This window comes from Biomphalaria glabrata, chromosome 12 (assembly GCF_947242115.1).
Source record: "Biomphalaria glabrata chromosome 12, xgBioGlab47.1, whole genome shotgun sequence".
Lineage (NCBI taxonomy): Eukaryota > Metazoa > Mollusca > Gastropoda > Planorbidae > Biomphalaria > Biomphalaria glabrata.
This window is the reverse complement of record NC_074722.1, coordinates 23,195,050-23,220,284: the sequence shown is the minus strand read 5'-3', so window position 1 is coordinate 23,220,284 and position 25,235 is coordinate 23,195,050. Positions and strand designations below refer to the sequence as shown.

The 25,235-nt window shown below is 33.7% G+C and overlaps 1 protein-coding gene across 1 annotated transcript in view; it reads left to right on the top strand.

Moving 5' to 3' along the window:
• LOC129921927 (clumping factor A-like) overlaps nucleotides 1-25,235 on the top strand; it is a 120,741-nt gene that overhangs the window by 65,792 nt on the left and 29,714 nt on the right. Inside the window, exon 3 of the mRNA XM_056005295.1 lies at nucleotides 14,594-14,672. Within this exon, the coding sequence (XP_055861270.1) occupies nucleotides 14,594-14,672 (79 nt within the window). The remainder of the gene's footprint in view (nucleotides 1-14,593; nucleotides 14,673-25,235) is intronic.

Genomic DNA, 25,235 nt, shown 5'->3' with positions numbered 1-25,235 from the left:
CTCTTTCAGAGAACATCTGCTGAATGCAACTTTCCCTTAATGCCAGTGAGGGGGAATTGGCGCCTGAGTTGATCAACTGATCAATCTAGAAAGGTTATAAAAAAAAAATTGAATGTATTACGTACTTACCCTAAACGTATATTCTTAAAATTACATTGGCATATAAAAAAAACAACCACGAATCTTCAATGATCATAATACATCAACTTAGATCTCTTAATGTGCTGAACAACTAGCTGAACCTTTCCAAGATATTTTTTCTACTTCATTACTAAACCATGAGATACCACCTGTGTGGAAGTCATCTATAATTGTACCTGTGCCAAAGGTTTCCAAACCGAAGGAAATGAATGACTATAGACCTGTTTCACTTACTTCCATTGTGTCTAAATGTTTAGAAAAATTGGTTAAAATGTTTCTTCTGAATGATCTTTGTAATAAGTTAGACCCTTTACAATTTGCTTACCAAAAGGGTAAAGGTGTAGACGATGCCATCCTAAATATTTTAAACTGTGTCTACAAACATCTGGACTTACCGAACACGTATGTAAGATTGTTCTTTGTTGATTTCTCATCAGCTTTTAACACTATACAACTTCATTTACCCATTGAAAAGATGAAAGCGTTGCAGATTAGTCCATACATAATACTATGGGCTAATGAATTTTTGACCCAGAGAGCTCAGAGGGTTAGGGTAAACAATGTTATATCTAATGAACGCATAGTTAACACAGGGGCGCCCCAGGGGGCTCTGACATCGCCATTGTGGTTCATTTTGTACACCAATGATTTTCAATCCGATAGTTCTTGTTGCTCCTTCACAAAATTCGCTGATGATGCGGCTCTTCTTGCCCTGCTCTCAGAGAGCTCAGACGTAAATGAATATTTCAAAGAATTAGAACACATTGAGGAATACTGTAAAGATAATTTTTTATTATTAAATGTAAAAAAAAACAAAGAAATGATAATCGAAGGAAAATGATATTGTTTCTGTAGCTGGAGAGACTATTGAAATTGTGCAAACCTTTAAATACCTTGGTACTATCCTAGACAATAAACTAAATTTTACTGCAAATAGTGATTATATCAGCAAAAAAAGGGCAGCAAAGATTACGACTACTAAGAAAACTGTCCTCGTTTAATGTTAGTAAAAAGGCCTTGGCTATGTTTTATCACGCTCACATCTGCAATATTTTCAGTTTCAATATCACTGCCTGGTATGGCAATCTGAGCATTAAAAATAAAAATAAACTTAATAGAATCCTAAATGCTGCTGGCAAAATCATTGGCAAAAAACAAACCCCATTTGGGCAGTTGTTTGAGACAAACATCTATAAAAAAGCTAACAAGATCCTCGAAATAAAGAATCACCCTTTGTGTCAGGATTTTGTGATTTTACCATCACAAAAGAGATACAAGACACCGATAGCAAAGACAAACAGACACAAACACTCTTTTGTTCCCCTGGCAATCAAATCATTAAATAAGAACAATCTGGTATAAACTTTGTCACATGTAAATTATGAGTGAGTCTGGTGTGAATGTACACTTTGGTTTCTTATAGTTATAATGTTTTTTGTTTGGTGTAATGCACAAATTGTAAGACAAATTTCCTTACGGATAATAAAGATTATTATTATTATTATTATTATTATTATTATTAATGAACTTCAACTATTCACTATCTGATATGTTCGATTTTTACACACTTACATTAAACATAGTAAATGACATTAGTACGACTACTTATTGACATTTTTATATACCTGGAGACTTTTTTTTTCTTCTTGGGATTAGAGTTAAGGTTTTCGAATTCTTGAATGTTTATGTAATGTTTATGTAATGTTTATATAATGTTTATGTAATGTTTATATAATGTTTATGTGATGTTTATGTACTGTTTATGTAATGTTTATGTAATGTTTATGTAATGTTTATGTACTGTTTATGTAATGTTGGTGATATTTGTGTCTTCCTTATGAGCGGCCAACGAAATAAATCAAATAAAGACATGAAATATAACTGACATCGTTATCCCTAGCACATATAGAGGTCAATTGATGGTCAGTATTGAAGGCAGCACGATAATTACTATATTTCAGGTACAACCTTTTTTTTTCTTGTAATGTATTAAACCATACCTATATTTTGGTAAAGGTTTTGATCTACAAAATGATAGCAAAAGGTACATCAGTTAATTAAAATATGCATTTTAAAAAATTGATTCCAAGGTCTGAAATCGAATTTTATTTCGTACACATAACGTAAGGATTTCAATGCACCTCCAATACTCAGTTTTACTGTATTAATGGGAAATAAATCATTTCTACAATTTTATTGAATTAAGATTTTATAATCAGTATGTTTCTAGATAAAATAGTAATGTCTAGCAATGCCTTTCCTTATCAAAAGCACTGAATATAGTGAAAGGTCTGTAGTTTATAGAGAAATGAAGTGTACGCATCAAGGTCTCAAGAGAAGTGTAAACAGGAAGTATAATTATACATTGCCATCTAGAAGATTCAAGCATGTTAAGGGTGTAAACTAGAAATGAAAGTCAATATTTCTGGTCCGAGATTTTTCGATTTGAAAAATATAAAAGTGAAAGACAATCTTAAATCGGTGTCCATCAATCAAAAAGTTTCAAACTTCATGTTGAGTCTACTTTTTTGTGAATCTATTATTGAAACTAAATTATATTGTGTGTACATAATGTGAGGTCCATCTTTCAAGACTTCAACTTCTAGAATTGAAATGTTCTATTTCGTAAATAGGATTTCCGTTTTTTTCCCCTAGACAAACACTCCCAGGCATAGACAAACACTCCCAGGCATAGACAAACACTCCCAGGCATAGACAAACACTCCCAGGCAATAACAGAAATTAGATTTACCTTCGACTTTAGAAAATATCAAGACTATAGCATCAGGTTTTAGCATGTCAGTGAATAGGAAACTTAGAAAAAGCCCTGCTAAGCTTATTTATTATTTAAACATATTCATTCATAACATTTTGCTTTGAAAGACAAACTAGTGGATTGAGGTCGAGAACAGAATCTGAATGAGTTTCTCATTGTCTTGAACATGTCGGTTGATTCTTAAGTCACTTTTTGAGATAGAAGTTTGTGAATACTCCCGCTAAGTATCCTTATTAGGCAATGTGTACTTATTATAAGTGATGTGCACCTGTACTAGACAATGTGTACTTGTATTTGACAATGTGCACCTGTACTAGACAATGTGTACTTGTATTTGACAATGTGCACCTATACTAGACAATGTGTACTTGTATTTGACAATGTGCACCTGTACTAGACAATGTGTACTTGTATTTGACAATGTGCACCTGTACTAGACAATGTGTACTTGTATTTGACAATGTGCACCTGTACTAGACAATGTGTACTTGTATTTGACAATGTGCACCTGTACTAGACAATGTGTACTTGTATTTGACAATGTGCACCTGGTTGGTTATTAAGAAATCTTAATGTAAATTAGGTTTTAATTTATTTTGTAAACATTATACATTTATAAATTCTGTTGCCTGACATCTAACAAGCTGTTGATCTGGTTTCTTAAATCCAACGCCTGTAGCGAGAGATAACTCTATACATTCTCTTTTCAATACGTTAAGTGTAGAAGAACAAAGTATTCAGCTTGGCTTTGAAGTGAAGGCATCACTTTGGTCTGTTTGACCACGTGACTGTTTTAGTGCCTTCTTTGTAGCAATTTTAGGTTGAAGATTGCGGTTACAATACAATTTTACATAATGGTACAAATAGAATCTCTGGCCTGGAAAATATAAAATGATTACATTAATCAGAATAAAGATAAGCATCTTCTGTTTTTAGTCTTTAACAAACTTCTTCAAGCACATCAATTCAAACAGTTCATTAATTTTCCATTCAGCTTTCACTTGACATAAAATTCTTTCATATTCACTGATTTCATAAAGCCACAAATTATTGTTTTCTACTGTAGTTATATTAATACAACTTTATACTGTTACAACTTTATACTAATACAACTTTATAATGATACAATCTTATACTGATATTACTTTATACTAATACAACTTTATACTAATACAACTTTATACTGTTACAACTTTATAATGATACAACTTCGTACGGATATAATTTTGTACTGATTTTCGTTACCGGTCGTATATTCGTAGCACCAAACTGTTGGTAGGCAACTAAACCATTGTAGGCGTAATATATCTTAACTAATAAAACTTCCAATAACTTGAATGACTTCCACGTGAACCTAAATATACCTTTATTTATAAAATAGACAAAAATCAAGTTGATAGAAAATAAAATAAATGTACTAGACTTTAGTAATGTCACTCACTTTTCCCCAATTTATAGCATTTTAATTCGTCTTTTCTAGAATCCCAGAAACATCTATTCCAAATATTTCTGATAGTTATCACCTTCTGCTGTTTGCGACTTTATTCCTACCTTTATCTCTGATTGGTTAATTAAAATGAACACGTGCTTGCTCTTTGAACTTCTTTTAACCTCACAATATCGATTTGTGATAGTCGGCATATAGACATACATGACTTACAATAGCACATATGATTCAATGACAAACATGGTATAATGACAAATATGATGTAATGACAAACATGATATAATGACAAACATGATATAATGACAAACATGATATAATGACAAACATGATATAATGACAAACATGATATGATGACAAACATGATATAATGGTGAGGAAACAAAAGTAACTAAACGTGAATACTTCGCATAATTCGTTGTGAGATACTATTCTCGTCTATTTTCATTTTTAACTATTCTAAATTCTATTTCGTTTTATTGAGTAGAGAGCGATATAGACAAAGCAAAAACTTTATTAAGATTCAAAACAAAAGGAAAAGTTTGGCGGAAAATGTTTATCTGCCTCCCCCCCCCCCTTAAAATGTATGTATTTCTGTCTTTCTATTTGTTTGTCTTTCACTCTTATAGCGCAAAGACTTAAATCCTATTTCACCATTTGACTTGGTAGTGGGCTAAAATAAGTCAGATGGATAATTTCTGGTCCTCTAAAAAATAGCCATTTTTTTAATGAAATATTTGAACCTTTTTTTTTTAACATCTACACCATTTTTAGCACAAAACTTCAAAGGATTATGTCCAACCAGAGTGGCAATTAATTTCTCACCCTCCAGACTAATAAGAAATCTCTTGGCGAGGACAGACGAAGACGGCGAAGGGATAGCCTAAAGTGACCACCAGTAGACAACATTTCGTTCTGGGTGTGGCAAATTATGTGCAGCCAAGCCTTATTTTTAGATTACTAGTGGCATATACGAAATGTGAAATACGAAAAGTGTATATTTTAAGAAGTACTATTTCATTTTAATGAGAATGAAAAACTATTTCTACTTTATATTCATATCAAATAGTCAATTCATATTCTATTTGTCTTTGAACAAAACAAGAGGAAAAATAGGCCAGCAGCTTAACAATAAATAGTCTAAAATAAATATATAAATCCATAAAAATCTGAATGAATCCAAAAAAATGGCCGCCAATTAATTGCTTCTGTCCACATGCTAATTGATCTTTCTGAAATTTTAATAAAGTGTGTCACGCAGCACGATTTTATTTTAGCTCGATAGGATAAAGAAAAAGTGTTGAAATAAATGTTTCTCATTTACAATGTTGACTTTTTGACCTTTTAAAATTGTTACCAATGTGTGTGCTAACTGTAAGGAAAAAAATGCTTGTTAATTGTTTTATTTTTAAAAATTCTGAGTTTGTGAATAAAAAAAAATTGTAGTGCTGAATGATGAAGCGCTTGGTTCGAATGTACTAAAAGATTTCACCCAGAGTCCAGCCTTCTCTACTAGACATTCAACAAGGAAAGTAAACGTCGGGTTGGTTATTGGGCAGGCCATAGAACAGCCTGGTTAAAGTATCTTACGTCCTACACGTGTCTCTTGATCAATGTTAGCCCTACAGGTTCATCTATGACTTGAACTCTGACTAGTCGTTGGTTTTTAGGCTGGTTCTGGCAAACCAATAAAATGCTCAAATAGCACTTTGGGAAGAAGCAATATTGGTGCAAATTTGTCCTAGCATATGGAACGACGGGTGTACCTTTATCTTTGTGTCTTTCTCAGTATTTTATTAGATTTTGTTTTTGTAGTTGGTGATTATGGTTCAGAGTTTTATGAATAATTGTTACTTTACTTTTAAGTCTTCTCTCCTGAAGGCTTTCTAAATTTAGTGATGTTACTAAAGGTGTTACTCTAGTCAAATGTGAATATTCGTTTGTTATGAATCTCACTGTTCATTTTGTGTTTGTTTGAGTTTCTTAATATTTTCCTTGATCATGGCGTAGACAGTAGTGTGTCTTATGTCCCTCCCACAACTGGATGGCCCTAAAAATAGACAGAGTAATTAATTAAAGAACTAATCTATTTTCACAAATCGGGTAAACCAGTTTTCACAGTATTTTATAATTGATGTTGACATGTCGGCTGAACGGGTAAACCCGTTTTCACACTCTACCTTTATTTTTGTGACAAAATAAAAAAAAATGTCAAGGAACATTCACCATGTTTGAAATAGATCTAAATTCAATGCATTAGATCAGTAATACCGAAACTAAGGCCTGCAGGCTGCGGGTTATATCCGTCTAGTATCTTATGGTATAACGCTCAAAATAAGGAGTATGTATGAATGTATGTATGTGTATGTATGTACGTAGTGTGTTTCTGATTTCCCTCCCACAACATGAGGACCCTAGTAATAGACAATAGTACCCTATTTAATCTATATAAAATAACTAAACTTTTTAACAAATCAGGTAAACCCGTTTTTATAGTATTTATATTACATGTGAGAAAACAAAACACTTGGCTGAACGGGTTCACACTCTACTTTTATTTTCGTGGCGAAAAATAAATAAATAAAAAAATAAATAACACTGTGAAGGGAAAATGACCAGAAACGAACCAGACGGTACTACGTATCAGGCCATTCCGGGTTCGATAAAAGACGCCTTAAGACACATATTTAGAAATAGATTTATCTGATACCTCATTTTTGCTCAAGTGGACACCAGGATGTGGCTATAAAATATATTTTGTAAAACCTTGAAAGTAAAATGTTCATCTCTCAGTGTGTCTTTGATTTTTTTTAAAAATATTCCTTTACAAAAGACAAACACGAAGAAAGACAAAAAGTTGAAGACCAGAACCAAAAAAGCTAGCTATTGATCTAAGTGAACTGTTTGGAGCAACGTTTCGTCATACCAATCAGTTCACTACCTAGCCACGAATAAATTAGACAATATGGCCACCATAGCGTTAACTCGGGAAAACTCAATATGTCTTAAGTTTAGGGCACTCAGTAACAGGTAACACTCAATACGTTACTAGAATATATATATATATATATATATATATATATATATATATATATATATATATATATATATATATATATATATTGTATTCTAAAATTAAAATTGTTTCTACATCTAACTCGAAGTTCCGTTAACACACGTAAACCATTTACTTAAAGCTAAACTGTCAACGAGATATCTAATAGTAAGCCAATAAACAGTTCCCTGAACCTCAAAGTACATAATCTGTACTACTAAACATTTCTCTAGACTTAGCAAAATGTTCTTAGTTCCATTTGTAAAGACTCTCAAACCGAAGAATACTTTCTAAGTAAAGCATGGAACTGTACTAATTCAAGTGAATCCGGGTAACGTCAGCCTCCAACCTAAATATTAAATAAAATTCTATGACGTTACCACAATAATTTAGAATTTAGCAAAAATGAAGGTAGACAATTCTCTTTGTTACAATGAAATTCTGATATATTTATTTTTGTCGTTTAATAAACAATGTGTGTTACTTAATTATTTTTTTTTTGTTGGAGTTTTAAGATTCTTAAGAAATTGTGTGAATTTGTAGAAATAATATGGAGGTAGTGTCTTCAATTTCGAAGGTACGGATGAGAGCAGTATTTCACCTGACCACAAGAACTTATTTCGATCTGCATATATTGCCACATGTTAGGCAGAAAAAGCCGTTGTCTCTTTAACTGATGAACCTTTTGTATTTGCGTTCTTTCCTTTGATCTGAACTGTGTCCCGAGACCTTCGTAAGAGCTCTCCAGCTTCCTCCTTCAGAGACCATCAGCTGCCAGCGTGACCAGTGGTGCTGTTACGTTGAAGTAATGTGACTTTTTTTTACCTTGTTAATAACTCCATTAGGTTGTAAATTTTTTTTTCTTTTATGGTGGAGTGAGTCTGACTTTTAATAAGCATTTGTCTAGCTGTTGTGACTAGACTACTAAAATTTACAAGTTTTCAGACATAGTACCATAAGAAAAACAAACAAAATTATTTTGTGAAATGTCTTCATGTCTGTAAAATTCTGAATTATTAGACCTCTATATCAGAGACTAGAAAGTCAATTTATTGAAGGCCAACATTTAAAAATAAGGAAAGTCAACATTTAAGAATATAAAAGGTCAACATTTAATAATATGGAATGTCAACATGTATTAATATAGATTATAGAAGGTCAACATTTACAAATATGGAAGTCTACATAAGGAAAATCCTTACTAAATAAAATAAGGAAAATCTTTACTAAATAAAATACATGTGGCAGAGTATACAGAAGATTAACATGATATGGTCTGGCGTCCTGCCGATGTATCTAGGAATTGTGATTTCAGCACACAAAAAAATCTAATCTTTTCTTATCTTTTCAACGAAAGAGGAAGCAATCAGCCAAAAATAGTTTTATAATCTCAAGCAGTTAGTCTACAATGTTTGGTTATTTCTAGCTTATCAATGCTGCAGAAAGTCTGCAGCGCTGGCTTAAACTTCTTGTGATGTAAGTCAACTTGTGATGTAAGTCAGCTTGTGATGTAAGTCAACTTGTAATGTAAGTCAACTTGTGATCTAAGTCAACTTGTGATGTAAGTCACCTTCTGATATGTCAACATTCAGACCTGTAATAACTAGTATGACATCATTACATGCCGTCCAGTCATGAGACTGCCCATAAGTGACAGTTTTCTACTAATTCTGAATGGCTCTGCCAATGTGACCTAATAGATCTAGCAGAGCCTTAAAGGCTTTCGGAGATAATGCCTTCTGACGTGCAGCCTTTTAAAACAACCAAGAAAATAATATCAGTTTACACACTCCCCCCACACCCCCTTCATTCCCCCTGCCCCCCCCCAACACACTTGAGGTCTAAGTAGATCACTAACACATACACTACACACCTCTCTGTTCATTGACTAGGTCGTGTGCTAAAGGCGTTATGGGATTGCTTAATGACCTATTTATTTATAACATGTTCGTCCTTTTTCCTTTTCCTGATGCCTGTAGTTAAGTCTATTTATAGAAACGAATCACCCAAATAGGTTCATGTTCATTTAGCATTGGATCCCCTACTGATGCGCTGAGATCTACACATGCAGACATCAACGAACATTTGACTTGTAATTCTAGAATAAAATAATAAAATGATACAAAATAATTGGTTAGTTCTTGTCCTCATTTGTCTACCTGACTATCATGGTCTTAAATTCCAATTAATATAATTACTTTTAAGAAGAATATAGTGTTATGAAAGTTCAAGACCACTAAACGCTAAATTAAAATATTGATATTTAGGTCTCTTTAGGAAAAAAATGCAAGAAGTAGCAATAGTATTCAATCAGGTCTAACGGTGTTGTATACTTTCATTGTAAGTCTCGTTACCCCTTTGTTTATCAACTGTATTTCAACTAAGAAAGTGTTGTTACTGTTGATATGAAAGGCAAGATTCACTTTCAGATCTTGCGATCTATTGGGGCTCATCTGTTTCCATACGATCGTGTCATGTGTCCAGCATAACGAAAGGTTTTGTCCATTGGCATTGTGGATTTTCACGATAGATTTTTAAACATTTATCTGCTCTCTGTTGACACTATTTCAGAATGAGTTGACATTGCTTAAGCAATAAAATAGAATAACATAGAAAAGAAGATAAAACGATTTTAAGACATGTTGGGACGATATAAGGTAATCTTCATTAGAAAGTAAAAAAAAAGGATACTGAAAGAGATTTTGAAAGCACTTTAAAACTAAAATAAGCCATAGAGAAACATGAATATTTTTTTGTTAACTAAAAATCACATTAGAAGCAGTTGAATTTGTATGAAATCTAAGTTATTAATAATGGTTAGTTGTCCTTAGACTTTAAATATATTTCAAATTGCTCCGTGTTTTGGGTTGACTTCTATTACGTATTTCACAGTAGATGTACAGTAGTAAATACTAGATATGTTACAAATGGAAGGGATTCCAAAAAAAAATGATTCTACTGTGCTCATAATTGAAAAATAAATATCATATCTATATATATATAATTTTCTTCATGTCTCAAGAGTTTGGACATCAAGTAATGGAAAAATCACTCTTATTTCTGCAAGTCGGACGGACTAGAGTTACCCTACGTAATTTTAGAGGCGAAAATAAAGAGAGGGGGGGGGAACAAGTAATATTCACCCGTCACTAAATAGCAGGGCCGGATTTAACCATTGTGACCAAGAAGCCATGGAAAGAGAACACGTAATCTACCCTGTATTCACCCGTCACTAAATAGCAGGGCCGGACTTAACCATTGTGGGGCCCAATGCGAAACGGATTTCGCGGGGCCCGAATTGGGTAAGGATACGGATAATAAGTGAAAATTTAGAGTTTGTATTAGAAAATATATTCGTCTTTGCATTTTATTCATTCTTTACTACGCACAGAATTCCTACTCTTGCTTAGCGAAGTCATAAGAATTCTGTTTCCTACATAGATCACGCTCAATAGCAAGAATTACCAAATGTTTCAATCTATCTACGAGAATTGTTGACCTCAAGTAATTCTTCATTAGTTTGAGGCCCGAGAAGTTTCTTTCACTAGATTCCGCAATTACGGGTATTGCGTAATGGCCGTTTTTTTTTATCGCGCGTAGGATTGGCGTTTTCCCTATTAAATGACACCCCAAAATGACAATTTTTATCTATATATTTCAGGAGATTTGTATGGGTTCTCAAAAGATTTTAATAATTTCCGTATATTTCTAGGACTTTTTCGTTAAATTGGTTTAATTTAATAATTTATGCACCTAGAATTAGCGCGGGTCCTATGAAAGTGCGGGGCCCACTACTGTCGCATAGGTTGCAGTGGCCTAAGGCCGGTCCTGCAACAAAGCGACGTATGCTACGTTGCCGGTCGACTAGTATGTTTCTAACTGAATAACAACACTTCCTTAATTCTGTATACCAAATACACACAAAATCAACTTGCTATGAACAGTAGATGAATATCTTAAATGTCAAGCTGTTTTTTTCGTTGATATATATTTAATATAGTGATTTAAAAATGATAGAAGTAACCCATGCATTTAAAAACATAGAATGGTTATATCAAGCAGATTCTTTTGAAAATCAGATGATTTTTTATTTAATCATGACACGTGAAATGAAGATTAGACAATGCAGATCTTGATATAATTATTGAACTTAGCTCTAAAAGCTAAATATACTTTGAGAATAAAGTTTACGAAAATACAAACTAATTATGCATGAATTAGAAACCAATTATATGGCTTTAATGTTAATAAGATCAGATAAAATTATTAATTACATTAAGGCGTGTAGCGGTATAAAAGCTATAAATATAAATATATGTAACTAAAATAACTTTTCTATTAATTGACAGCCAAATGGAATTAACGAAAGCAGACAATACATTGTCAATTAACTTGCACTTAAAAATCTAATATTAACTAGGACTCATGCTGAATGATTCTGTACACTTAAGGTAATCACAAAATGGCCTACACTATGATAATGTATAGTGAACTAAAAAGTTCTGTTCTAGTTAGAAACACACAGAGATACATGTAGCTCATAGGATAGCTACAAATCTCAAGTGTGATTAGACGTTAGAAAATAGTTCAAGAACTACTTTGAAAGAATTGCTTGACAAATTCTGTGCTGAAGACATCAGATTAAAAACCCGAAAAAGCATTTTTTTTTAATAATTAAAAAAAAAAGCTTATATCAAATGTAGTTGAATCAATTAATTTTGATCAGATATAGTCATGTAATTAAATTTGTAATAGATAAAGACTAACAATAATAAATCTGTGCGATTACAAATATTTTTACCTATTGTTTTTGATTAGCATTATTTCATGCTTGTAGTATTACGCTATGATCCTATCACTTGTCTGGACCAGTTTAAAAAAAAAGGGGGGTGGGGGGCGGTGAAGGAAAATTAGGTATTTGGATGGTCGCTGTTTTAATGATTTTTTTTATTTTAAAGGTGATCGTTTTTTAAATGCGTCTATATTTTACAGAAAGGTGAACGACTTGAATTCTCCACCTCCTGTCATGTGATCAATGTGTAGGCCTATATAAAAATGTTATTTTGGAGCTGACTTCGAGTATTTCTAAAAGTGCTTGCTACGTGGTGTATAAATTCACTAAAATATCTGCAATCATTTCTGTCCATGTCTAGACGTTTGATTACTGTTTTCCTACCTTTTGTCGGAGTATTGATTGCTTCTTGAAACACTCTTTCATTGCTTGGCAAAATGAAAAAAAAAAAATGTGTCGGCTAATGGAATCAAAGAATAGTGTCAGATTTCTCAACATGTGTAAGATCCCAACCTTTAGTTCACCACCAGAGTTCTAATAGAGTAATTATTGGTGAAGTTGATCATCCATATACATGTACGGCGATTAACTTTCTTTGCGACTGACACTGTGCTCAGGATTGGATCAAAATCTATTAGAAACGTAGGCCGTGGCTTGAACAAAACAAGCACTATTTTAAAAAACTTTAAGAAAAAAAAGCTTCTATAAGGAAAAGAACTGTATATTTACTGTCATATATCTCAATAATGTAAATGTATTTCCCTTTTTCTACATCAAAACTAAATTAAATTAAATACCACCAATTAATTAATTCAATAATTTTGTTGAACAAACATATGTTTTGGTAGGAATAATGTATACATGCGTAAGGTTTCAACTTGATCCGAGAATTTGTACCAAACAGACAGAATGACGGAGTGAGTTGATAGAAGCTTTCTTAAAATCAATCGTTTTTCCAAAGTAACTGAAGTTATTTAAATGAAAAACAGTTTTCCTAACTGTGTAATAATTATGTTCTGTACTAACACCAAAACATAAAGATGTGTCGACATTTTCACCAACGAGTACAGTCAATGATTTCATATATGTCCACTTTTATTACATGTCTAAGCATCTCAATAATTATTGGCTTGATCTTGATCTGGTTGTCCAGGTTGACATGAAATCAATATTTAAATGTCCTAAAAATAATTCGACCTCATGCAAACTGTGATTTCTCTGATGGTGTTCCCATGAAATAAACAATCTTTCAACGTGCATTGAAATTATTCTTTTTTTTTTTTTTAAATTTGTTTATTATATTTCAACTTCGCTTCATCTTTATTGCAAGATTATCTAAGCTTTGCTGATATTTTTACTAAATCAAGTAAAAATGACGTCTATATTCTAGAAGTAGATCTAGATTCTAGATCTAGACGAGATCTCAAGAGTTCTACGTGCTATAAACGTACCAATAAAGAATAGATATCTTATACAATGCCCACTGGCCTAATTGGTAGAATTGTTCAACCAAGTAGCTGACGGTGTCAACACCACGAGTTCGATACCTCAATTTGAGGTAAACAAAAAAATTAAATATAATACAAAGTGTGATTTCTGTTAGAGTGTTTCCATGAAATAAACAAGCTATACATGTTCTCAATGTCGATTTAATTGCAATTTGTTCTTAGTTCAAAGTAATATCAATATGGAAGTTGTAGATTTTCGCAGTGTGGTGCAAAATCTAATTGTAATGACACAGAGTTAATACAAAGATCACCTGTTACTCTTGACGTACTTAGTTGGCAGCAATTACTTTCTTTTACAATACCTCTTATCAGATTGCACATTCCTAATGGATCTCGAAAACAGCTTTAGTGATTTTCCTAGAAATTTGAAATTTTAAGTATATCTTTGAGAAAAAAAATACCAGTTAATTGTCCACACAGGAAAGACTCTTGTTTGACCAGTATATATTTTCAAATATAATAATTTTAAATGTAAATTTGGTATGAAGATCTATATCTTGAACACGTCAGTGGAAATTTCAGCTTCACTAAAACTTTTTTAATCAAATAGACGGTCAGGAATTTTTTCCCCACCGGCTTTTGTAGAATGTATCCTAGAGTACAGTTTTTTTTTCAAGTTTATAAGTTTAAATCAATAACTATCCCAGACATACGCTAGAAACTAGTAGACCATAATGCCACTAAGCTAAGTCGTTCATCTAACGACCTTCAAATTCTAGCATTGGAGACCATTAATACCTTCAAGCCCAGTACCACTTTTTGCATACACTGATCTGTCTGCATCGATAGATTCTGAAAGAGCAGGCTATAGAGCCTACATCAAGTTTCTTGGCTCTGACTCAGTCAAAATCTTTGGACCATGTGGTAATGTTTGCAGTTTTAATGCGGAGGCCATGGCAGTCTGTGAAGACTCCTTGGCCAACCAGGGAGGGCAAACACCACCCACCGAACATGCTGTGAGTTTTCATCATGCTCTGGACACTGTCCTGTTGGCTCATATTTCTCATGGCTATAGCCAAATTTTGATTCACGGTGCCTCCACTGCGGGGAAGAAGACGAAACCGTGCCTCATATTCTGTTTGACTACCCCAGACTTGCTGATCTCCGTCTCGACAGGTCTAGAAAACCAAAAATTCTCGACCTGTATGGTGACATGTATACACTTTGTAAGACAGCAGGGTTTCTGTCCAGGGCTTTTGCAAGCGAGGATTTGAGCCTTTCAAGCCCTCACTCTAATGGAGTTTGATGATGATGATGATATCTATATCACCTAACTAGAATGTTATATACTCTAAGTAAATGTATACAAGGGCGCAACCAGGATATTTTTCAGGGGGGGGGGGGTGGTAGGGGATGGTTAATAAATGTTCACTTTTTCAAATCTATCATTCATTAGTTGTGAAAAGCAAAGTAATCGCTTTAACAAAGTAATCGCTTTAACGAAAGGTCACCAGCTTCAAAAAGGAGGAATCGACTATTAACACATAAAAATTGTTACTTGTTTATTTTTGCGTTTTTGGTATTGCTTATTTTATCTATTTCAAAATTTTCCATTTTCTTCCTTTGTTCTATAAATGCACTTGTATCGCATTCATTTTCTTCCGTTATACTTTTAGAGGCCCCCGAAAGGAAAAAAGACGCTATTAGTTTTGTGTGGAATGTCTGTCCGTCTGTCCGTCGTACCGTTTAGATCTCGTAAACTAGAAAAGATAGTGAAAATATGACATCATTATATTTTAGAACATTCAAAGTTCTGATGCAACGAAACCGAAAAATTTAATTTTTAAAATCAACTATGCAAGCATTTTTTTCATACAAATACACCACTTTTACAACTATTCACTATTAATAGTAACAAACACGGGAGGCTCTTAAGTAGGAAAGATAACTATTTACCATATTTGTAACACATTTATACAAATGTTTTAAGATTTTTGTCAAAATTTTTTTGTTACATTTCTATTGCTATTCAGTGACACGAGGAACATTCATGAGCTTTATACATTTTACTACTCTGTGACATAAGGAACATTTATGAGCTTTATACGTCCTACTACTCTGTGACACGAGAAACATTCATGAGCTTTATACGTCCTACTACTCTATGACACAAGGAACATTCATGAGCTTTATACATTTTACTACTCTGTGACACGAGGAACATTTAAGAGCTTTATACATCCTACTACTCTGTGACACGAGGAACATTTAAGAGCTTTATACATCCTACTACTCTGTGACACAAGGAACATTTATGAGCTTTATACATCCTACTACTCTATGACACAAGGAACATTCATGAGCTTTATACATTTTACTACTCTGTGACACGAGGAACATTTAAGAGCTTTATACATCCTACTACTCTGTGACACGAGGAACATTTATGAGCTTTATACATCCTACTACTCTGTGACACGAGGAACATTTAAGAGCTTTATACATCCTACTACTCTGTGACACGAGGAACATTTAAGAGCTTTATACATCCTACTACTCTGTGACACAAGGAACATTTAAGAGCTTTATACATCCTGTCAAGAATGTCGTTTCTGAAAAAAAAAAAAGATTTGAGCCTGGCGTTCAGGTATTACTTACTGTAATGTCTCTCATGCTCTCTATTTTCACTTATGCTGCTCTAACTTCTCTCACGCTGCTCTCTAACTTCTCTCACGCTGCTCTCTAACTTCTCTCACGCTGCTCTCTAACTTCTCTCACGCTACTCTCTAACTTCTCTCACGCTGCTCTCTAACTTCTCTCACGCTACTCTCTAACTTCTCTCACGCTACTCTCTAACTTCTCTCACGCTGCTCTCTAACTTCTCTCACGCTACTCTCTAACTTCTCTCACGCTACTCTCTAACTTCTCTCACGCTGCTCTCTAACTTCTCTCACGCTGCTCTCTAACTTCTCTCACGCTACTCTCTAACTTCTCTCACGCTGCTCTCTAACTTCTCTCACGCTACTCTCTAACTTCTCTCACGCTACTCTCTAACTTCTCTCACGCTGCTCTCTAACTTCTCTCATGCTACTCTCTAACATCTCTCACGCTACTCTCTAACTTCTCTCATTCTACTCTCTAACTTCTCTCACGCTACTCTCTAACTTCTCTCACGCTACTCTCTAACTTCTCTCATGCTGCTCTCTAACTTCTCTCATGCTACTCTCTAACATCTCTCACTCTACTAAAGCAGAAGATTGAATTAGTTTTGGTTCATCTACCTCCCCCCGCCTCTCCGAATCAACATTTATCTTATATCAAGTTTCACACATTGTGAATGCTCTAAAGTCTAAAGTAAAACTATTCACTGTTGTGTAGAAGAACTTGAACTAGCTGACTCACTAACACAACAAACACAGTCATTGTTTAGTTTAAATAGCTTCCTTTCTCTTTCGTTTTTTTTTAAATTAATTTATTTTGGTGGTGGGGGGGGGGAGCTAATAACATTTCATGTAATTTTTTTGCTGATATGATTTCTATTTATTATACTTCCCGTGTTTTAAAACAGGAAATACATTTTTTAAAATTAAATAATTGTTTAATTTGTTGGTATTGCCTGTTGTGACTATTATTAGGTCTATTATGTGGGTAAACACTTTTATAAGTTTATGAGTCAGCGTTTCTCAAACTCTTGTTCGCGCCCCATAGCTCTCTTTTCAAGTGAGTCACAACGTCCTGGAGTGAAAGAGGGGGGGGGGGAGCAATTCCGGGCTATTTTTTTTTTTAATAATTTCCAAACAATATTTAAATATGTACCTAGTAGAGTGATATTATTACTAATGTTCCCAAATTTAAGATATTTTAAAAGATGGTGTTTCATTTTTTAATTTTGAAGAAGACATTTGAAGACGTCTCCGCCAATAAGATTCTTCACGACTTTCTTGAGTCAAAATGGTCGAAATTCTCCCGACTGTTGTCCATTATGTTGACGACATTTATATGAGTAGTGCCTCCTTCTCTACTTGTCACTTACTTTGACCTGCAACCAGTATCATTTTATTTGTACAAAGCTTCTATCAACTTACACTCTGTATGTGTACACTCTGTATGTGGAGTAAAAAAGAGGTTTAAATACGCACGTTATTTTTTCCACACCCTTTCATGAATAAAGCTGAAACTTTGCACAATTAATCACTGGCAAAGACAATACATAAATCAATTTTTTTTTTAAATAACCAATTAGTCGATTAAATTACTGGTAATTAACTTTTTTATTTGATACTTACAATGGAAATTAATTCTTCAGTATTTAGAGATACGATTAACTATTTGGTGTTCTGTCCCTTTAGATAATTTCTCCCACACCTATGCTCGATTCAAATTAAAACTTTAAACAATTATTTATTGTTTCTCCCAAAACATGAATCGATTTGAAACAATTAATCCAATTTTTAACTAATTTTTTGGAAATTAATTATTTTGTTAAATATCGAGAAGGGAAATAACTTCTACATTATTGAGAAGCATACAGTTGTAAACGTGGAGTTCTTCCCTTTCATAAGCTACACATTTGTTGTTAATTATTTTAGTATTTTAATAACTGGCGTGTTTATATAACAAATAGTGCGGTCTGCTTGCAAGACTTTCATATCGGCTCAACCCTTGTAACCTTTTTATTTACATACACTCTTTTTACTAGGAGAAAAATGTGTAGACGTCAGGAGAAAAATGTGTAGACGTCAGGAGAAAAATGTGTAGACGTCAGGAGAAAAATGTGTAGACGTCAGGAGAAAAATGTGTAGACGTCAGGAAAAAAATGTGTAGACGTCAGGAGAAAAAAAAATAGAATTCAGCAGAAAGGATTTATGAAGTTTAGAATACCACACAACGATTGGCTGCAGGAACCAGCTTTGGAAACTTACTGCGCTCCCTCAGAATCCCTTGTTGAATAGAAGTGGAACCTGCTGCCTTTCCATTACTAGCTTCAAAAAGCGACATTTCCAATATACAAAAAATATTTTAAACACTATTTCCGTAGAAAAATGAATTAACGGACTTCCTATAATGAACATTCAATATGTAAATTTGAAGACAATCAAGTTTAGGATTTCAAACATATTATGCAAATAAAACCAGAAAATTGAGTTATAATTTTTTTTTCCATTAGATTTTTAACTCCACCCGGACCTAAGCCGCTCACTCAGGTTCCCAGTTTCAGGTTCGTTTAATGGGGCGCCACCGGTAAAAGTTTGAGAAACGCTTGCTTTAATAGTTATACAATTATGGATTACAAATACCAGTAAAGAATTAAGTAACACTATGACAAGTTGCTAAAAGTAAAAAAAAAAATGTGTTTTGCAAAGTTAAATTTGGTTTTAGTCATTCTCCCACACACACGCTAACACACACACGCACAAATATACCCAAAGTGGTATTAGTCACAATGGTCACTTAGACCTAGCTAGGGTACAATAACATGAAACCAAGCCTTTATGTAATGTGATATAATCACAATCAATTAACACAAACATAGCTGTTGTCTGGCGCATGAATTCACACAATGAACAACCCCCACACTAGAATATTTAACACTTTAACTTGCAATTTGAAATGTGTTTGTTGAGTTTGACAAGGAAGACAGATGGCCTCCAATGTTGAGAGTGGCATATGTCTGTTTCCCCCTCCTGTTCAACAATGAGATCATTGGTTTGCAAAGCTGAATTGACTGACTAAAAAATTAGTTTAATTTATTATGTTTCCATACTGCATTTTATAGAAATATAATTCTCTGAGTAGGAAAGTGCTACGGAATAGAGTTGCAATCCATTGACATGCTAAAACCTATTAATTCTATTTTTAATTCAATGTCCTTGGACTCTAGTGTCTACATAATATAAACAAAACTAATAAAAAAAACAACTAGAGGAGATTATATTGGCCACAAGACACTGTTTATTAACATTTCATCACAGACACCTGCACTAGCGGATCCAGAACTTTGGAGTGAGGAGGGGGGGGGCGATTTTTTTCCAAACCCTAAGCATAAACGCGCGTACAGCATATATATATATATATATTAGATTCTTTTTTAAAATTGTTTTTTAACCCTTGGCGTAAAAAAAAAAGCTATGTTGAGGCTTTTCTCAGGCGGTCTTGGGGAGCGCTGTAAGCCAAAAGTGTTTTATTGCATTCTTCACAGCAGAAACGCATTCTCCTGACATCCTCAACTCATTATTCATTTTATTCAAGACGGACCATCTGAAAATATTTTACTTGAAAAATATTCTAATATGAATTTACAGGTCCTTACTACATTGCAAATACAACTGGTTTGTTCCTTGAAAAGATAAGATACCCCATATATTTAGATTAAGGCTTTAAGGATCGCCGCCGAAAAAAAAAGTATTCGAAAAATAATGAAAAAAAACAAACAAACAAAAACAGCCATGTTGAGGCCTTTCTCATGACAGCTAGGCGGTCTGGGGGAGCGCTGGAAGCTTCCCCAGTGGGGTATGGGGGAAAGCTCGGACGCCAAAAGCGTTTTCTTGCATTCTTCACTGCAGAAACACATTCTCCTGACATCTACAGCTCATTATTCTTCCAATTAAAAAAGGACTTTTTGAATAATATTTTACTTGAAAAATATTCTAATATGAATTTACAGGTCCTTACTACATTGCAAATACAACCGATTTGCTCCTTGAAAAGATAAGATACCCCACATATTTAGATTAAGACTTTGAGGATCGCCGCCGAAAAAAAAAATATTCGAAAATTTTTTTTTAAAAAAGGTCATTTGTAAGTGATACATTTTGTTCAATAGGCATGTTTGTAATTTGGTTTGTTACAGAACTATAATTCAAAGCTCTAAACAAAAAATTTCAGAAGTGGGAGGAGAAATTAAGTGGGCCAATTAGATTCTACTCTAACTGTTTTTTAAATTTAAGATTTTATTATCTATTGTTAGTTATAGTCTCAAAATTGTTTATACAATAGAAAATATCAGTTTGAATAAAGGTTGGTAAAAGGTGAGTAGGAAGTAAATATGTGGAATCTTATCTCAATTGTTACTCTTATAATGAATAATATACGAAATGCGAAATCTGGTTATGATTTTGTTGGAATTTAGTTTGCTTTTAACTGTAGTTTTAGGATATTAACTATTCATTAGTTTAGTCTGAAGAGAAAATAGACATCTGGTCAACTTTCCGTAAACAAACTAAAAGCTGATTTAGAGAGAGCCACGTGACACAAGCTGAACTTTTGCTGTAGATCTGCTGAATCACGTTTAGAGAGAGCCACGTGACACAAGCTTAAATTACATCTGTTCAATCACGTGACACCAGCTGAACTTGTGCAGTTGATCTGTTGAATCACATTAAAATCTAGTCTTTCTGTTTATTATTTCAAGATCCGGGTTTCAATTCTTAGAAACGGGGCTAAAATATAAATGCCCAACATAACATAAAATTGTACTCATCAATTAGGTTTTTAATAGATGATAATCAAGCACTTAACTATTTAGATTCTCTCAAGTCATAAACCCAAGTTTGGGAAATCAAACCCATCGATCTGAAGACAGATACATTTCTTCACTACGTTTATAAATAGCATCATGACGTTCTATGTCGACCATTGATTCTTTCTTTCTAATCGACTCTCGCAAACTTTTTTTCTTTTATAAGTTGTATTTTTCGTACATTTTCCTTTCTGCCTTTAAAAAGAAACATCTGTTATGAGTCTTACAGTACCCTGAACTGATTTTATGTTTCTCATAGCAGTAGATGAAGTATAGGAAAGATTGCCTGGTTATGTGGTATGCACTCTGGACAGTCGTCTTGACGGCCTCGGGTTCACATTCCACCCACTGCCACAGCCCGTCGTCCTGCGGTTGATTGTAATAATCTATGATTCTAAGGAAATAAGTAAAGCAAAGATGTTAGTATTACTATTTTTTTATATGCGTAGAAGAAAAAAGAAGATTTACTGTAAGCCCTCTTATCAAATAACTTTTGTCTAATAACACAATTCTTTTTTTTTTATTCAATTTTTTTTAGTCAGTTAACTAATGTAGGATATTTCTTAGACCCGATTACTACATAAACATAATTAGTTGGATGGATGGATGGATGGATGGATAGATGAGTGAGAGAGACAGAGAGAGACAGAGAGAGAGAGAGAGAGAGAGACAAACAGACATGCAGACAAACATAATTAGTTGGATGGATGGCTAGATCGAAAAATAGAGAGAGTGTAGAAATAGTTATTACTTCATCAGCCAACGTGACTGTTTTCAGAGTTGAGAAATAATACAATCTCATTTCGCGGATTTTAATATGTTCACTATTAAACGCATAACTTACATATTCACGCCATTCTAGATTATAAAGCTTAGTACCTTTTAGTTTCCATGAAGATAGCAAAATATGTGGCGTAAAGACAATCCAGATCTAAATATTTCAATTCTTTGTATTTAGTTGGCAACGGGTAAGGGTTAGGGGCTGAGGGGTAAAGCGCTTGGCTTCCGATCCAGGTGTCCCGGGTTCGAATCATGGTGGAAAATGGGATTTTCAATTTCGGGATCTTTGAGCGCCTATGAGTCCACCCAGCTCTAATGGCTACCTGACATTAGTTTGGGAAAAGCTTGCCACATGAAACTCTCGCTAACCGTGGGCCACATTAAAAACAGATGGCCTTGACACCACAAGGTCTGAAAGGGGAACTTTACTTGGTAACAGTGGAGCTTAATTTAGCGTCCTCGACATTGCTTAGTTTATCGTGAAAATCTTCACAATTTAGCTTTTGAAATTCTATTTCAACTCACGGCTGAGCTAAGCTATTAACAACTTTAAGATGATTTACAAAACTAATTTAAACAACAAACTAACTTCTTACAATGATTTAAATTATAACTTCCTGTACCAGGTCTAGACAACTTTGACTTGTTTTCAATTACACACCTACCTTAAAATTGTCAATGTGCTCAAGATTTAAAGACCTATTTTTTTAATACGCACACACACACACTCCCACACTTCACCTTTGTTCTGATTTAATGGCCAGGTGTAGAAGTGAGAAGAGGCGATCGTTACCTGAGAAATACTCAGAGGTCTCCACGATCAGATTGTAGTTTTACTCACGCTGTTTTTAGTTTTACTTTTACGACCAGGCGTCTTGTTCATTGGTAGAAATCGTTTGCCTATTTAAACTGGAGCAACTTGGAATTTTAAATTCGAGATTTAATTAACTCAAGCTCAATGGTGTTTTTTGAGAAGCTAATAACAGCGCGGAAACCTTCTCCCAGATACCTCTATTCTTCAACCTGTCTACACTAGAAATTGGGCGAGAGAGCATGCTAAAGTTGCATTAAGACTCACCATCATAATAATAATAATTAAGGGACTACAATGAATTTTGTTTCTCTCTAATGAAGCACAATCGTATCATTGCCAGCGTATAAATATTAGTTCGTTTCTAACATAATAATAAAATAATACTACAAATAATAATATGGTAACTATAGTAAATGTTGTTTCCCTTTAACAAATCCCTGTCCTGTCATGTGTGTCAGCTCCAGAGAAAGACTACCAGTACAAGGTGTACCAGAGAAAGACTACCAGTACAAGGTGTATACTTCACTGAGATATGAACAGACTGGATTTCAATCAACCAATACTGTATATCCACAAACAATACAAATCTGCAGCTATCATTGACCTTGCTGTACTGTTTCAAGTCTCAAAACATTACAAAACCAATTGATCATAAAAAAAAAGGTTAGAAAATGTGCGTGTTTGCAATAACTAATTTAGATGCGGCTCCTGAAAGTTCACTCTAGGGTCATCTGCTTGGTAAGCAATGCAGGTAAAAACATCGGTTTCACTATTGCCTGCACGAATATCACAATCTATGTACGCACAATCAACAAGCACAATACTAATTCCTCCCTCCTTACAAAATAGACGTGTGCAGGGGGGGCAGTGTGGCTGATGTAGTTGTATTGTTTGGTCGGCTGATGAGGTCATCTCATAAGTATTGCATTGTTAATAATCATAAGTACTCAATGACTAATTTGTATGACCCTGACGTAAAGGATGTAATTGAATGCTTATCTTATTGACGGTGAAACCATTGACAAGGGGGAGGGTTGGTCTATCTCTCACTCATGGCCTTCGTAAGAAATCCTTCACTTCGGTCAAGTGTCTGAAAAGCTCGTGACCTCTGCAGTGAGAAATACATTTGTAAACACCGCTTATTAAATCTTACATTTAAAACGCATATAACAGTATCTTTATATCTTTATCACATATATTGTTTCTTATTAAAAAATATAAACAGAAAACACAAATTATATATATATAATATGTGTGTGAGTGTATGTGTGTATTAGACAAGAGCGTTTTCACTGGGATTTTGAGGCTACAACCCTTCCTCAAAATAAAAATAAAAAACTAAAGCAAACAACAGTCACCGATTAGCCAAAGGGGAAGGGGGTGAATTTTATATTCCAAATAACAACCTATAGAAAAAATACAGTCTCTACATTCCAGATTTATTAAATGGAAAACACGTTATAGCCAAACTGAAATTAAAATTGTTTTCCTAACTTAGATTTAAATTACTTGCCTAGACGTAGAGAAATCTCACTGTTCATAATGAGGTTGTTCTGGATGTTTATGAAAAACAAATTAACGCTAAATGATTGTTTAGAATCGGTTTTTTGAATTATATATATTTAATTCAATCGATTATTGTTCCCGATTTTGTTTTTTTTTTAAAGCAAATACTCCAAATGATTGTTAAAATTCCCTTTTTAAAACGTATATTTTACTTTACTGCCAAAAACATTGCAAAAGTCTATTTATCTATAAGAAATTGTTCCGGATTTATAAATTAACCAATGAAGGTCAAATAATGTTTTGAAAATGTTTCACTTATATAACATTATTTATTGCAAAACGTAGCGAAAATTGTATTTTTTTTATTTTATACTAAAATCAATTTAACGCCGAATGGCTGTTTCAAATAGCTCTTCTAACTTATATTACATTTAATTTTCTTGAAAAAACAACTTTGGCAAAAATTTCAGTAGCAATAATAAATTGTTCCAGATAGTTTATAAAAGGCAAATTAACTCTGAATGACTGTTTAAAATTGCTCTTCTTACTAATATTACATAGGATTTTCTTGCAAAAAACATGGGAAAAGTCTAATTATTACTAATAGGTTGTTCATTATTGAGAATAGGTTGCAAAATTATAACGATCGAACTAGAGTAGAGCCAAATAGCTGGTAATTATTTTCCCAATACATCAACTGTCAAATTTCTAGGAAAATCGTTAGGGCTTTAGTCAAGAACCTCGTCCAGCCAGGATTTTGAACCCAAGAATTTGTAAGCTGAATATAGTGACAGTAAACAAAGAATGTGGTTGAGATGAGCATTCTTCTTCTTCGTAATTGTCTTCAGAGTAGAGTTGAAGACTCCATACACAATTTGTTATTTCAGCCGTGGGGACAGTGACTAGTGACCATACACAGTTTGTTATTTCAGCCGTGGGGACAGTGACTAGTGACCTTGC